This window comes from Grammomys surdaster, unplaced genomic scaffold (genome assembly GCF_004785775.1).
Source record: "Grammomys surdaster isolate TR1022 unplaced genomic scaffold, NIH_TR_1.0 211, whole genome shotgun sequence".
NCBI lineage: Eukaryota > Metazoa > Chordata > Mammalia > Rodentia > Muridae > Grammomys > Grammomys surdaster.
In genome coordinates, this window is record NW_021604656.1 from 3,754,456 (window position 1) to 3,770,444 (window position 15,989).

The window sequence follows — 15,989 nt, forward strand, 5'->3', positions numbered from 1 at the left end:
CCCGGTGTCTGGCGGGCTTCCCAGTATTCTGCAGACCCTCTCCTACTCCATCTGAAATCTCAAACTTTCAGTGAGAGGAGAGTACCGCCTGCAGGGAGCTCTGCCCTCTCTGGGCCGATGCTTCCAACGGTTTTGTTTGCGTTGGGCGGGTGTGCGTAAATGTGTGTGGACAGGACTGGAGTGGGAGGGGTCTGCCAACGGTTAACGACGTCTTTCTGCGGCGCGTCTGCAACCAGGCCAGAGAGCTCAGGTCTGCATGTGCGATCTGGCCTTGGTGCTGACACTCGAGCTCGCGCGTAGAGACTGGCGCGCGTTCACGCGCGTGCATGCGTATTCATGCCGGTGCGGTCCTTGCTTCTTTTGGTCCTGCACTCCCTTTCCCGCCAGGAGGTGGCGCCTGATGCTAACTTCCCACCACCCAGTCAACTTCAATCTCAGTGTGCGTGGCGGTGGGGGCAATCACCCTCTGGGTCGTGGGCCAGCGTGGAGATGGATAAGCTGAGATCCCAGGTAGTCAGCGATGTACCTGGGTGGCTACCTGGGTTTAGTGTGTCAGAGTTCAAGGAGCGAAGGGGTAGTCTGCGGCCCAGAAGCCCAATGCTGCCTAGGCGGCGCCAGCTACAGACAGATTGGCTTTATTCATGGACACACTGGGGAGCGGCTTGGCCGCCCACCCGGGACACGCTCACACGGTGGGTGGGGGACTCTCCATGCCACAATCACAACATACGACGCCCGCGCTCGGACCGAGCGGGCTGAGGGAGGGGGCATGGCACGACCTGGCTCCTGATTTGGGTTAAAAAGAAAACATTTTAGGGGTCGAAGTGGGGCTGCCCGGGGGCCCCTTGGAGAACCTCTGTTAGGATGGGGAAGGAGCCATAGTTTTCCCATCTTGGTTTAAAAATACATAGAACATGCTACATCCGAGCAGACACTGGACCAGATGGAGGGTGAGGGGTAACACTGGTAGGGCGGGGCTCCCAGCCGGACCTCTCTGCCCGACTCCAGTCCACGCCTCAGGGATGAACGCGGGCAGGTAGGACAGACAGAAGGGCAGGGCAGACACTAACACAGGCCCTGAGGAAGTGCCTCGGAGCCGAAGGAAGATCTTGTGTTTGCAAGAAAAGGTAGAAGGACAGCCCTGGCTCTGGGGGGGTGAGGAATGGGGCGGGGACAGGGAAGGAATTGTGCTGCTGGTGCGGGCCCTCCTGGACCCTTACGCCTCTGGCTCGTATTCTTGATATTCCTCCTGCATCAGAGGGAGGGGTGGAACAGAGAAGAGCACAAAGGAAGGGTTGGAGACGGAGTGGTCAAGTGCAGTCTGCCCACATCCCTTCTCATCAAGGAGGAACAATGTTTGTCCCACCCTCTGGGCAGGGAGAAACATGGAGTTGGGGCCAGCTGAGATATTCCAAGGCAGTTGTGCCTGGGGGCCTGGCGTTAGGTGCCATCTGCCATCTGCCATCTGCCCTCTTCTTCTGCCTCCTGGACCCTGAGTTATTGAAGCCTCCCCTGCCGCCAGCCTAGCTTTATTATGCTAGGGACCACCCACCTAGCTAGAGGTGGCTTCAGTCTTCAGGGGTGCCCGCCCCCAGCCCTGCTGCCCCTCACCTGGGGTGAGTCCTCATAACTTTCCCCTTCCGGCTCCATCAGAGGCTCAATCAGGGGCTCCTCAGCGGCTTCTTGGGCCACCTCCTCTGGCTGTGAACAGAGAGAGGCAGGGTTGTGTGGGCAGCTGGACAGCCCTTAAAAATCCCATGAAGGTGTGCTACTGGTTGCTTGGAAGTGCTAGGGTGGCTTGGCAATGCCAGGAATGTCAGGTGATTAGTTTATTTGGAGGTCTTAGAAGAGAGAGGTGAGATGGACCTGTGGACGGTGAATTCCCAGCCAATCATCAGGGGAAGCTGGAGTGGGGAGAGAGAGAGAGAGAGAGAGAGAGAGAGCGAGCTCTGTGCCCCTCCGCCCACCACCTGACAGTCTCTACCCCTGTCACTGAGACTGGATAGATGGGAAGACAGAACAAGGCTCTCTGTTTAGGCACAAACTGCTAGACTGACTGTAGGACCCAGGAGAGAACTCTGGAAGCTCCCCTCCAGGGCAGAAGGGAACTGGAGGCTCAGGTATGGGGCTGGAAAGGGGCTCTTAGTGGTTCCCTCCACTGCCTCCACCCATCCCTCCCTCCCCCAGGGCCGAGCTTGGCCTGATTTCTTCACTGTAGCTATTTTAAGATAAGCTGGAAGCAACAGCTCATGGTGTTGCTTGGATGTGTGAGCTAAGACTCTCCCCTCCCCCCTGCATCTGCTGCCCAGATGGGCACAGACCAATGAGCATGCATGTAGAGGTCTGCTAGACACATGGTTGGCCGCCTGCAAATCAGCACATATATGCAAACACATGATAACTTGGGGTGTATGCATGGCTGTAGAAGACCACATGTGGGCTGGCACGTGACTAGGAGGACCCTGGAGCTGTGGTACCGAGAAGTTGGCCCTTTCAGTTGCCTTAGCCCCTTGGAGTATTGTCTACTGCTTCTGTGGGTACAGAGTTTTACATCTCCTGTAAATGAGGGTGCTGGTTCATTCCTCTCTTTGTGGAGATGACCAAAGCAATGACAAATGCTACTTTGTCCCAAGTCACTCAGCTGTGTTCAGAACCTAGGAAAGACACAGAGTTTAAAGTCCCAGCTCAAGGCCTTGAAGGTATAGTTTCGGGCTAGAATGTGTGTCTGGAGTGCTAAAACCTTGGGCTCAATCGGCAGCACCCCTGTCCACAAATGAGCTCCAACTCAAGCCCCTTGTCTGGAAATGAACGCAGCAGGATGGTAGAATGCTCTGGGCGTGTGGTCTAACCACAGTGGAGCACGGCCCAGCGGGAATGGAGAGTCACTGCTCTCCATTCTCAAACAGCGGCAGTCTTAGAAGTCACGCTGTAGAGTAGGACAATCAGAATGCAGAGGAGCACGCGCTCCTCGAGATGACATGCACATGGGATAAAAAGCACCCAACCAGTTTGCAGTGATGGAAGTCAGGAAGCAGGTACCCTTAGATGGTGGGTGGGTGGGTGGGGTAGGCAGGGCCTCCACAGAAGGAAGCTAAGTGAGCACACAAGGTGCAGTGTTTGGGAGACACTGCTCCATGAACCAGGCATGATCCACAGCCCCATGTAGGCCTGGCTAGGATAAGGAACTTTAAAGCCAGCATAGTGCAGAAATTCTGGAGGTGTTTTGTGTCTTGAACTGGCTGCTGGCTTCATTGGGACATCTCTTTCTAAAGTGTCTTTCTTTGGGGGGGGGGCGGGGTAGTTGAAGCAGCCTTTAAAAAACAGATGTATTTTGTGCTCTTGATCTCTCGTCTTGCTCCTGCTCCCTCTCCCCTCCATTTCGCTCCCCCTTCTCTCTCCACATGCTCATGGCTGGCCTCTACTCCCCCCCCCACTCTCATCTCTGTCTCTGCCTCTCGACTCCCTTCCCCATGCCCTGAATAAACTCTATTCTATACTATTAAAAGAAAATATGCATTTTTATTTTATGTGTATGAGTGCTTGTCACTCATGGATGTATATGTGTGTCATATGCGTATGTCTGTGTACCCTGTGTATGCCTGGTGTCTAAAGAGGAAAGAAGAGGGCACTGTATTTACTGTATCCCTTGGGACTTGAGTTACAGATGGCTGTGAGCTATGATGTCGACCATGGGAACCTTACTCAGGTGCTCTGCAAGAGCAACACGTGCATTTAACTGCCGGGCCATCTCTCCAGTCGCACGGATGGAGTCTTGTACAGCCCTGGCAGCCCCTGTGTTTGCTGCCAACCTCATCATGGAGCATTCACTGTTTGTGGGCCAGGCTTTCTATCTCTGGAGCTCTCAAGGTGTGGTCTCTGGGACTGCAGCACTAAGGTCCCCTGTGTACTTCATCTTCTCACTTCTGCCCCAGGACCTTTGTGTTTCCTGTTCAAAACGGCTTGGAATACTGTTCTGGGACATCTTAGGGCTGTGTCTCCTCAAATGGCATCTCCCAGGAAACCTCTCCTGGCTCAAGTAGACCTGTCACAGTGTTACCCCCTTTCCCCCATAGTGTTCTCTTCTTCACTGCACACACATGCCCTGTCTGACATCATCATATGCACTGGCTGGCTTTGCACTGTGCTCTTACTGCCTGGGTAGCATGCATGGAGCCCACTGTGGGGCCACTAGGAACAAATCTTCACTGATATAGACATCCAGTGAATGAAAGGAGCAAGCAGCGGCATGTGCAGACGTGGTCAGGAATATCTGGAGTCATGTTGCTAAGTGGGCTATGCACTGACAGTCCCTTCTGGGTCCCTGTGCAGGGAGCATGGCATATATAGACACCGGCCCACAGCTTCATTTTTAGCTGAGTCTATAGACTTATAGGAAGGGAGTCAAGCAAGCTAGTGTTCCAAGCTGGAGGCAGGTGGGTGGAGTGGACAGTGGCAGGTGTGTGTGCCTGGTGTGTGTGACACGTGGTAAGGGGCCACTTGCCTTCAGGTCTGTAGGGAACTCCTCCTTCTTCACCAGACCTGTGGCTGCTGCGATGTTCCCAGCCCCCGAGAATACAGCTCCACCCAGATGCGATGCCTGCTCCTTGGTTTTCTCAGCCACTGGAGCAGGGAGGGGTTTTGGAGAAGGGTTCAGTGCCAGGGGCCCCCACATTGTGTCCCAGAGCCTTCCCTCTCCAGGGGCAACCCCACACAGAAGCCTCAGGAGTCCCCATGCCCCTCACCCCCATAAAGCATTAGGACTGGTCTGATACCTGAGGCCACACCTTGTACCACTCCCTCTTTGGTCTTGCTTCCTATAGGAAGAAAGAGGAGCACAGTTAAGGACTCTGAACACAGGGAACAGAGATTCCAACCTAACACTGGGGCTGTACAGTAAGCAGAGGACCCAGGTAGCAATGAGTCTCTGGAACCCCTCCATGAACCCCTCTATCCACAACTCTCACCCCCATGCTAACTCAGTCCTCTCCCCCCACCCCCGAGACAGGATTTTTCTATGTAGTCCTGGCTGTCCTGGAACTCACTCTGTAGACCAGACTGGCCTCAAACTCAGAAATCCACCTGCCTCTGCCTCCCAAGTGCTGGGATTAAAGGTGTGTGCCACCACTGCCTGGCACACTCAGTCCTTATACATAATTTCTCAGGCCTCTGGTCCGCTGCCCTAGTACCCACACCCTCCCAGTGGAGGCCGGCTGAGTACCAGGGTAAAGCTCTCAGCATCTCCTGGTTTACCATTTGGGCTGTGATGGTTGTGAGGTGTTGTTCTTTCTTCATAGTTGGAGAACAGAAGCATAGTAAGAGCCCTGCAGTTAGCAGCTGGGTGAGCAATCAAGGTCGACTTGAAACTCCTGCTCCCAGCTACTGTGTAGCCCAGGATGGGAGGCAGCAATGCTAGGAGGAACAGCCATGCCCTTGCCCCATGACCTGCACCTCGCTGCATTTGTGCTAGTCTGTCTCCTCCAAACAAGGGGCCAGCTCCTCCTCTGGGTAAGGTGGAGAGTGTTAAGTAGAGGCGAGTCTAAAAGTGATGTTCAGATCGTAGAAGGCACCCATGCCATTGGCTGGTCTTCACCAGGATCATGGGTTAGCATTGGAAGACGCAAGAAGGGTATACATCCTCCAGGGCCTGGGGAATCTGTCTCGTGAAGACTTAGCAACCAAAGGCTGGTGAGCCTGGGCTAAGACCACCACAGAATGGATGAGGCTATGTTAGCTACAGGTAAGGGTGAGACCAGGGTGGGAGAAGTGTGCACAAAGCTAAGGCCAACAAGAATCTGGAGGCATAGGGACGGGAGTCTCCCTGTATGCTGTTCGTTAACTCACCAGCACATTGTCTGCACATTTTATGTGCAAGGCCTGGGCCAATGGCTCATTCTCTGTCCTTGATTAGTAGGAAAAGAATATTTAGACTCCAGGGACTGCAAGAGGTAGGGACAGTGTCGGGGCCTTGAGAAATGGGGGACACGTGAGTGTTCTAAAAGGAGAGTAGAAAGGAGGAACTCAAAAGCAGGCAGGCAAGACTGCACTTGAGGACCAGGGCACCAGGTATGTATGGTAAAAACCATGCTGGGGATGTAGTTGTAGTGGACATGATGGGTACCTCCTGCAAGACTATAGGAGCTGAGGCTACAACACAGAGGTCCCTGGGCAAAGGAAGAAGGTAGGAAGTACCTACCAGGGGGAAAGACAGAAAGATGCCACCACGGCTGGGAGCCTATTAACAGAGAGACAATAATGTTGTCCCAGGGATTTAAGGAAGGATAGGAAGGAGGAAGGGGTAAAGAAGGAAGGCCAAGGCCTTGGCTGGGCTGATGTGTGCCTAAGACACTCTTCTGCTGGGCTTAATTACTACTGCTCTTGTCTCAGGTGGCCTCCCTGCAATTTGCTCGGTCCCCGAAGGTCGGAGGGACTGTTCTGAACTAGTGAGAGCATGTCAACCTTTCACTTGCAGCCTCTAACGGCAATCACAAGGATGCTTCAGCCTGGCCTACAAGGTCTTCTTGTGGATCGGTTCTTGACGGTCCATCTGAGCTCTTCCTCCAGCATGACTCCTGCCCTCTGCTTTTCCGGTCCATTCTATGGTCTTTGCATCCTGCCTCTCTGCCTTTCCAGGCTCCTTAGTGTTCAGGGCTGGTCCTGCGCACTACCTGCCAGTAGCTCCCCTTTTTGCTCTCTTCCCCCAAATGATCCCCACACTTGCTGCTTGATGGCAGACCCTACCCCTGAAATGCTGTGCCTTGCCATGTGTCCTCTCAGCATCCACACAACGCTCGACACACAGTATGCTTTTAATGGTCACAATCCAAGCCTGCAAATGACCTTGGACAAAACGTCCAGTTCTCTTATGCTTTTTCCACAAGAGCAAGCCCAGACCTATGATCTGAGCTCTGAAACAAGTCAGTAAGCTTCCATTTCCAGCCGTTTTCTCTCTCGTTATGGGAATAACCCTACAAACTCCCCTTTCACACTTTGGGTGAGAGATATTAACCTCCTGACCTTTGTCCTGATACCAGCTGCTAGCTGCCAGGAGGATGAACTGGAGAGACTGCCAAGGTAAAACCACAGGCTGTGTGTGTGTGTGTGTGTGTGTGTGTGTGCATGGGGTGACGATGATAGCTGGAGAGAGCCCGCCAATAACCAGGGAAGGTGGGGCTTTCCAGATGGATTCCTACTCGGGCTTTGGGCTTTAGCAGCTGTGTGACCTTGGGCAGAGTGGTTAACAGAGGGCCCCAGAGTCGCTGATCTGTAGACTAGCCCAGGAATGTCAGATGCTGTGGCATTTCATTGCACTTGGCCTCAAGTAAAGGTTCCCCATCAGGTCACTATTAATAGGCATGTCGGGGGTAAGAAAAAGGAAACTCTGACAAGCTCACTACCGTGGTCCCTGGTCTTTCATTTGAGCATCATCTCCACCAGCCCGTCCCCACCTCCCGGTTCCATGGACTGGCTGTGTCCCCAGTGACCCCTATTGACCTCGCCCATCTGCTGACTCATATTCTCATGCCCAGACCCCTCAATCACTCTGACAACCCTTCCTGGTACCCTCAGAAGACACCCAGCCCTGCAGCCCCTTGCCCACCAACGTAGAGGACGCCTTCTTTGGTCTTCTCTGCCGCCTCGGTGACCCCCTGCTTGGTTTTCTCAGCTGCAGCCACAACGCCCTCCTTGGCCATGGACAGGCCCTTCATGAACACGTCCATCCTGGCGGCCTGGGGAAGGCGAACACACAAGTGCCAGGGCGCTGGCTCTGCACCCTTTCTCGGGTCCTCCCTAGGGACCTGGTGCCCCCTCCCTCCCTTGCTCAGACTTGGCGCGCTTCTGGGCCAGGAGCCCCCTCCTACCCTCTCCACTCCCTAGCTCTAGGCCTCAGAGCTATGCTGCGGTGAGTCCTAGCGTCCTTGAAACCCCGGGACGCGGGAGGGGCCAGCACCTCAGTTATCCGGAGATCTGCAACCTGCAGGCCCGCAGAACCGGAAGCTAGGCACGGGCGCGAACACCAGGGCCTGTCTGTACACACAACAGTCACACGGTCTGCATACAAACACACATCATGGACATGCTCACGTGCACACAGAGAACACGGGGCGTTCAGAAGCGCATGGACAGTCCGACACTTGGGCACGGACGCACGTCCGCACGTCCACCCAGACTAGCAATCAGAGGGGACAGACACGCATCCTGCAGTGCACCTGCCTGCGCCCGCTCAGCGCTTTCCATCTCTGTGCCCACGTTTCTCCCCAGGGCAATCTCCATCCTGCTCCTCCTTACCCCACATCCCTCTAGATCCCCAGTTCCATCCACTTTCCGGAGCCTCACCTGGGTTTCGGGGCCGGGCTGGGGGATGGAGCTGTGGTGGCGACAGCGGCGGCTACTGCAGGCAGACGCGCGGGGCTGGGCTACACTGGGTAGGGGTGGGCTCGGGGCCAATGGGGTCTTGCCGTGGTCAGGCTCTTGAGTCACCCTCCCTGAGCTGGAGCGCAGTAGTGCTCCGGCCTCGGGTGTTCTGCCACCAAGGATGCTACTCGCGCGCTCCGGCTCCACTCCGGCTCCTGCTCCAGCGCTGCGGCAGCTCTGAGCTCAGCACTCCCCCCTGGTGGCCGCGCCGCCCCCTCCGCCTGACTGACAGGGGGCGGGGAGCGTGACATCTCCCCAGAGCAGGCGAGCCTCCAGGGGAGGGCCTCTGACGTGCAGCCGGGGACCCTAGTGCTGGAGACGTGTAGTCTTTGAGGAGGGTGGGAGGGGGCAATGCGGCGAGCAAGGACTGGGAAAGAAAAGATGCGGTTGGCCTGGGAGTTCAGATAGATTCGAATCCTAGCTGCGTCTGTTAGTAACTGTGGGATCTTGAACTGCCTACCTCACCTTTTGAAACGCCAGATTCCTCTTCTGTAGAACCAAGGAGAGAGTCAACACCTGTCTAGGCAGCGCTTGGATGGATGGCGAAGGTTCGAGGGTGGAAAGAGTGCTAAAGAAAAGCAGGGTTCGCATCTCAGGGAGATGCCGCGGGTATGCGCTCATGGCCACGCAGAGATAAGAGGCAGGAAACAAAATAAATGTATCCACACTTGAACCAGGCAGGGTTACTTCAGCCTGTGAGAGGAGTTAGGAAGACAGAGAAATGCTGATGTAAGAAACGGACTTGAGATAGGGTAGGTAGACAGCGAAGGCCTCTCCCGAGAAACTGAATAGAAAGATCCGGGAGACGCAACAAGGTAGGCCTAGACAGGCGTGGGTGAGATCCACAGAACCTCAAAGGCAAAGGCCCGGAGGCATCACCAAGCCGAGGGGCAGTCGGGATGCAGTGCAACCTAGAACGGGTGCTGAAGAGGACCCAGACAAGAACACTGTGGCTTATGGGAGTGGGAGGGGATTCCAGACGCACAGCAGGACCTCAGTCAGTTCTATGAAGGAATTATGCCCACGCAGATGTGGAATCCCAGATGAAAGGAACCCTGCCGAGCTCAGGGAGTCCGGTAAAGAAGTAAAAAGGAGGTGGCACATAGTTTGGGGCTTGGGGGCTGGGTGAGGTTTTCCCTCAGGAACAAGATCAGAAGAGCCTTTTTTTTTTTTTTAAGCTAAGGATATAACACAGGCGAAGGCAGTGGCAACGGAAGCGCTGGGCGTTTGAGCGATGAGGTGTGCCAGCGGCAGACAGTAGGGCATGGGCGAGAAAATGCTCGTGGCTGTGGTAGGGCTGTAAGCTGGCAGAGGCTTTTAGAAGGCCAGTTTGGCAGTGTTTCCTAGGACTGTAAATGCGCGCTCCTTTTGGATCAGCAGCGCCCCTTCCAGGAACGCGCCCTGTGGACCTCTATTCTCGTGTGTGCACACTGACACGTGTACAGGCACGGTCATCGTAGAAAACACTGACAATGTTCTAAACGTCCTCTTAGAGGTCTGATTACTTCGTTTATAGCACATCCACCCAGTGGCACAGCGTGATGATGTGGTCAGGAGCCATGAGCTGGCACCCCCATGTACCAACACACTAATGAATCAAGATGGCGTCAGTGAGAAGCGGTGCAAAGATTGTAGGTGTTGAACAAGCTACTTTCGATACATAGAAAATTATATTACATACTTAGATGTTTAACAACTTATATGTAAGAATATAGTTTTATGCATATCAATACATATTATAAGAATTAGTATATATTAAATATATGTGCTTATGTGCACACTATGTATTTATCACAGACTATATGTATTATATACAGGCATGTTCCATACAAATATACACATATAGTTCACCTTCCCTATCAAAGGGTTCTATAACCTTAGATTCAACCAACAACTAATCAAGAAGACCAGCTGGAGAGATGGCCCAGTGACTGTTCTTTCAGAGGATCAGAGTTCAATTCCCAGCACCCTCATGAGGCTGCTCACCACCAGTTGTAATTCCAGCTGCAGGGAATCTTCTGGTCTCCACATGCCTGTGGAGTGTGCTCATGTGTGCAGACTCACATGTATATGTATATATACACACATACATATATAATTTTAAAAAATTAAAGCAAATTTTAAATAAGTAAAAAAATTGTGTAAACAAACACTATCTATGCTGAACATACATACTCCCCAAATCATCCTATGTCTTGCTGTTTCCTGCTCTGAGGCACAAATAACTCTCATACTTCCTGGGGTGTCCAGCACCAATAGAGCAAGCACCTGACCACAGCCCTGGTGTCCGGGAAGCCCTCGTGGCCTGCTACACAGTGGGCTCAGCATCACTTCAGGCTGTATGGTGTCTGTGCTGCTTTCTATCTTCCCAGAGATGGAGCCACTTGGTGATTGCTCGTAGATGCCTCAGATGTTAGATGAGCTGGTTAGAGATTCTGCAGCCTGCATGTAGAATTCTGAATGCTGGTAAGATGAAGAGCACAGGAAATCAGGTCAAGGCGGGGGGTGGGGGGGGGACAGAGATGGAAAGTTATTTGTGCCTCAGAGTAGGAAAAAGCAAGACAGAGGATGATTTGGGGAGTTTGTGATTTTGTTTTTTCTTTGAGATAAGGTCTCACTATAAAGCCCAGGCTGGATCAAACTTTCAGAGATTCGCCTGCCTCTGCCTCCTGAGTGCTGGGATTAAAGGGATGCCTGACTAAATTTCTACTGTTTAAGTTAGTTTAAGGGTACAGTCCCTCGTGGTGTGGAGGCAGGCACGGCAATGAGAGCTGGAGGCCCCTGGTCACATAGCCTCCACAGCAAAGAGCATGTAGCCAGAGAAGATGTGATAGAAGATGGGGACCAGAAACATGTGGGAGCAGTGTGTGGCCACAGAGATGGGGCTCACCCTCTCCAGAGAGCCAACACAGCAGAGCTGGTAGGTTGTGGTGTGGGGCAAAGCTTTCTCAGCAAGACCTGGCCATTGCCATCTCAAAATCAGAGCAGTACTCACAAGACCCTCCTAAGCCTGGGCCTACTAACATTTTCTTGTCTAAGGGCAGATGAGGAGGTCACCAGACAGTGACTCTCTCCCTGTCATGTCCCCAGCTGCACATGGTCTTCCTGTAGTCTCTGAAGCCCTAAAGTAATAGTAGGTGGAAGGTTGGTTGGTGGGTTTGGTGTGCTCTTCTATATCGTGGCTGTTTGGGGGCTACCCACCCTCCTGTAGATAAGTCCAATAAACCCATTAGTTCATGAGCTGGACACAGTGGACTTGTCTTTAGTCTGTCATTGGTGTTCTATCTGTCAGATAAGTGTGTTTTTTTTTAAAAAAAGATTTTATTTATTTAATGTATTTGAATACACTGTAGCTCTCTTCAGATACACCAGAATCTGTTACAAATGGTTGCTAGCCACCACATGGTTGCTAGGAATTGAACTCAGGACCTCTGGAAGAGCAGTCCATGCTCCTAACCACTGAGCCATCTCACCAGCCCCCTCAAGTATGTATTCTATTTGCTGATGAATAGTTCAATGAGGGGTTCTCAGTGCTAAGAAGGATATAAAAGGAGGGGTGGGCTGGAGAGTGCCTGGGGACAGCAAGCCTCTTTAGAGAGGGTGGGCAGGAGCTGACATTTGAGCCAAGCTCTGAAGGATACAGAGGGAAAATCAATTGTCTAAAGAGATTTGAGGTTGTAGGTGTAGCTCTGTGGATAGAGAGGGCTGGCTTAGCATACATGGGATGCTGGGGTTCATCTCCAGCACCCTATAAATAAGGGGTGGTGGCAAACACCTGCAATCCCAGTGCACATGTGGAAGCAGTGAGATCAGAATGTGGGATTGTCTCCTGCTACATAGCAATTTTGAATCCGTGGCCAGCATTGACTATGAGACAGGGAGGGAGGAAAGGATAGGGGAGGGAAGGAGGGAAGGGGAGAGAAGTGACTTCAAAAGCAAAGGCTGAGGCAGGAATGACCTTGGCCTGTTGGAGGAGCGTGCTCATGGACCTATGAGGTGGGATCATGGGGCCTCAAGCCTGAACTTTGGCTTGCATCCTGGTTTTCCAAAAGGCCTTAAACAAAAAGCTAAACTTTCAGATCAATAGCAGATGACCTCTCTGAGACACACAAAGAATAAGGAGGCAAGATGGAAAGCAAGGAGTGTGTTCGGAAAGACTCACACCATGGTCAGAGCTGGTGGGGCTTCTCTGGGGTAGCAGACAGGAAAGTTTCAGAATGGAATGTGGGGTTCACAGAAGACCTCTCTATGTGAGATCTGAATGGGTAAAATAACATAGACATCCCATCTCCAGAAAGATGATTCCGTAGAACTAGGGTGCTTTGGTTTAGAAAAGTAGTAAAAACAGAAAAAAAAAAACCAAAAAGCAAAAGAGTGGATGATGGAAATCCAGGTGCAGAGACTTCATTGGCCTTTTCTGATCAGGATGAGGCATGAGATAAAGAAAATGGAGTGGCTTCAGTGTCAAGGAAAGAAACAGAGAAAGATCCAAACAGGTTGCTTCCTTGGTCCACTGGGAAGAATTATCTGGTTTCAGGACAGGAGGCTACGTCTGAGAGGACCACTCACAGCAACACTGAGGGTGAAGATGATGTGATCCTCTTCATGGGGCTTACCCACTGCCGGTGTGCGGGATGTGCAGTGGGGAGTAGGGGTCTTGCAGTAACACTCCTGCACAGCCTGTGTGGAAGAAAACAGAGAACTCTGTTACTTCAGCATGGTGGAGACATTAACACCCAAACAGAAGGCTTCTGGACCTCCTTGTATCCTGGTTCAGGGAAAAAGATACCTTGTAACCTTCCTGATGAGCTATCTGGAAGAAACTGCATCTGATACTTCCAGGAGCACAGACGTCTACCACTCCCTCTTTGGAACTGTGAAAGGCTTGCAAGCTCTTCCCCTCTGTCTTAGCCATTCTAGTGATTTTCTTAAAGTTTCTAAGCATCAGGTCCTCCTCTAAGTGAGAGGTAAAATAGTCTCACACACAATGCAGCGTCCGTTCCAGGCACCACTACGGAAATTCCGTTGGTGCTCATCACAAAACTCTTCTGACCTTGATGTCAAAATGTAGTTGAGAATTGTTCAGAATGACTTTTTTAAAATCAATTTTTGTGGAGTTTGTGAATTTTACCAGATATTCTTCACTTACTTAACACTTCAAAACTTGACAGAGGGACCATCAATGGTTCAGCAGGTAAAGGTGCTTGCTGCCAAGCCTTTGATGACTTGGGTTTGATCCCTAGGACCTACATGATGGAAAGAGATAACTGACTGCCACAAGTTGTCCTCTGACCCCTGCATGTGTGCTGTGGTATGCTCACTCATTTACACTAATCTCTACTACAAGCTAATTAATAAGCAAATTTAGGGCCAGTGAGATGTCTCAGTGGAAAGGTATCCTCTTGCTTAACAACTTGAGCTCAATCCCTGAAATCCACATGGTGGAAAAATAGAACTAAGTCCACCAAGTTGTTCTCTCTCTCTCTCTCTCTCTCTCTCTCTCACACACACACACACACACACACACACACACACACTCTGGTGGTTTGAGTGAAAATGGCCCCTATAGGCTTATATAGTTAAATGTTTGGTCTCCAGTTGGTGGAATTGTTTGGGAAGGACTAGGGGGTGTGGCCTGTTGGGGAGGGTGTAGCCTTATTGGAAGAAGTGTCACACTGAGGGCAGGCTTTGAGGTTTCAAAAGTGCAGCCTATTCCAGTTAGCTCTCTCTCACTTCATGCTGGTGGATTAGGTGTAAACTCTCAGCTACTGCTCCAGCACCATGCCTGCCGACCTGCTACCATGCTGTCTGCTATGGTTATCCTGTATTATTACCCTCTGAAACAATACACCTCCATTAAATGCTTCTTTATATAAATTGCCTTGGTCATTATGTCTCTTCATAATAATACGAAAGTAACTAAAACACACACACACACAAAACCAATTAAATAAATGATAAAATATTGAAAACGAATGTAATGTGAAGGAATACTAATAATACTAATAAAGCAACTTGAGTCTGGAGAGACGGTTCAGTAGTTAAGAGCATTTGCTATCTATAACTCTAGCTGCAGGGGACCTGATGCCCCCTTCTGGCCTCATTGGGTACCCACATCCATGTTCACAGATACAGACACAGAAGTAAATTAAAAGATAAAAGTCAGCCGGGCAGTGGTGGCGCAAGCCTTTACTCCCAGCACTTGGGAGGCAGAGGCAGGCGGATATCTGAGTTCGAGGCCAGCCTGGTCTACAGAGTGAGTTCCAGGGCAGCCAGGGCTACACAGAGAAACCCTCTCAAAAAAAAAAAAAAAAAAAAAAAGTCTACACCACCACTGAACCACTGACTGCTCAGCTACTTGTCATGTCTTTATACAAAGATTTACGTATTTATATCTTAAGTGTATGAGAGTGTTTTGCCTGCATGTTTATACGTGCGCTACATGCATGTAGTGGTGCCTGTGGAGACCAGAAGAGGGTATTGGATCCCCTGGTACTAGAGCTTCAGATGGCTGTTAGCTATGTGGGTACTGGGAATTAAACCTAGGCTCTCTGCAGAGAGTGCCTTTAACCACTGAGCCATCTCTCTAGTCCCCTAACTCATGAATGTCTCATACCATCTCCCTTACCACATTGTTCACAACCCCACAGACTGTCCTCTCTCACCATCAGCAAGGGTTTACCTGCCTCTAGGAAGTGCCTCTGGCTTGTGCACTACCATACAGACCACTGACAAAGGCTCATAGTCTGACACGCATTGACCAAAAGCACAAATAGAAACAAAGTAAACGCTTTAAAAAGAAAGAAAGAAATTCCAGGGCTGGGATTCCAGCGCCTCAGCTTATCAGCCTCACTGAGCTGCTCTGGTCAGCCAGGATGACCTTGGCTAAGAGCCAGATTCTCAGCATGCCCAGGGACTTGCTTTTAGTGTCCCTCCTTAGCCACCACAATGCAGGGTGCTGCTCCAGGCTGGAGAATGTAGAAGGTGGTATTATGCCTGGAAGCCATCCTGTGCCAGGAAAGGACCACGGCTCTGATGCAGCTGAGACCAAGCCCAGCCCTGGAGAGAGCTTACTCTACCAAATACAGATCCTAGCAGCGCCCTGCCTGGCCTCCTCCCGGGCTGTCTGTGCCCGAGGCATTCCACGGTACCATTGAACTGCTCGATCCCTGCCTTGAATTGGGGGCCTGGTAGTTGAGGAGAACACAGCAGGCCTGGGGTTGAGCCAGGTTTCAGACCTGAGCCTCAAGGGTCTGGCAGCAGCTACTTCCTGTCTCTGGGGATGTCTGCCCTGGGAACCCAGACACCACACTGAAAAATGAGCAGTCACACAGAGAGCTGAGGTTTCCGCCTACAGCTGTACTAGCTACCCCATGTGAGTGACAGATGCTCTCAGCCCTAAGCTGTGAGCCCACCTAACCTATCTGGCTTGGAGCAGAGATGAGATGATCCCACAGGTACTGCCCAAACTGCAGACCTGCCAGCACAATACATGAGTCTTACTGGTGTAGGCCACTAAGACTGGCTGTGCTACATGGCAATAGGTAAGTGGACTGCTGTCCTCTTCTCTTCCAATG

At 51.7% G+C, this 15,989-nt stretch overlaps 1 protein-coding gene across 4 annotated transcripts; it reads right to left on the reverse strand.

Annotated features, from left to right (window-relative positions):
• Positions 1 to 619: 619 nt before the first annotated feature.
• On the reverse strand, positions 620 to 8,625 carry Sncb (synuclein beta). Of its 4 annotated transcripts, XM_028772147.1 has the most exons (7): positions 8,335 to 8,625; positions 7,949 to 7,972; positions 7,598 to 7,727; positions 4,773 to 4,814; positions 4,502 to 4,620; positions 1,612 to 1,701; positions 620 to 1,249 (listed from the first exon to the last, which is right to left on the reverse strand). In XM_028772147.1, the coding sequence occupies exons 3-7, from the start codon at positions 7,716 to 7,718 to the stop codon at positions 1,217 to 1,219; spliced, it is 405 nt and encodes a 134-aa protein (XP_028627980.1). In that variant the 5' UTR covers positions 7,719 to 7,727; positions 7,949 to 7,972; positions 8,335 to 8,625; the 3' UTR covers positions 620 to 1,216. The 4 variants fall into 4 exon arrangements, with proteins under 4 accessions (XP_028627980.1, XP_028627979.1, XP_028627981.1 ...); XM_028772146.1 differs by lacking the exon at positions 7,949 to 7,972; XM_028772148.1 differs by lacking the exons at positions 4,773 to 4,814; positions 7,949 to 7,972; positions 8,335 to 8,625 and having other exon boundaries at positions 1,217 to 1,249; positions 7,598 to 7,718.
• Between the last annotated feature and the right edge of the window lie 7,364 nt (positions 8,626 to 15,989).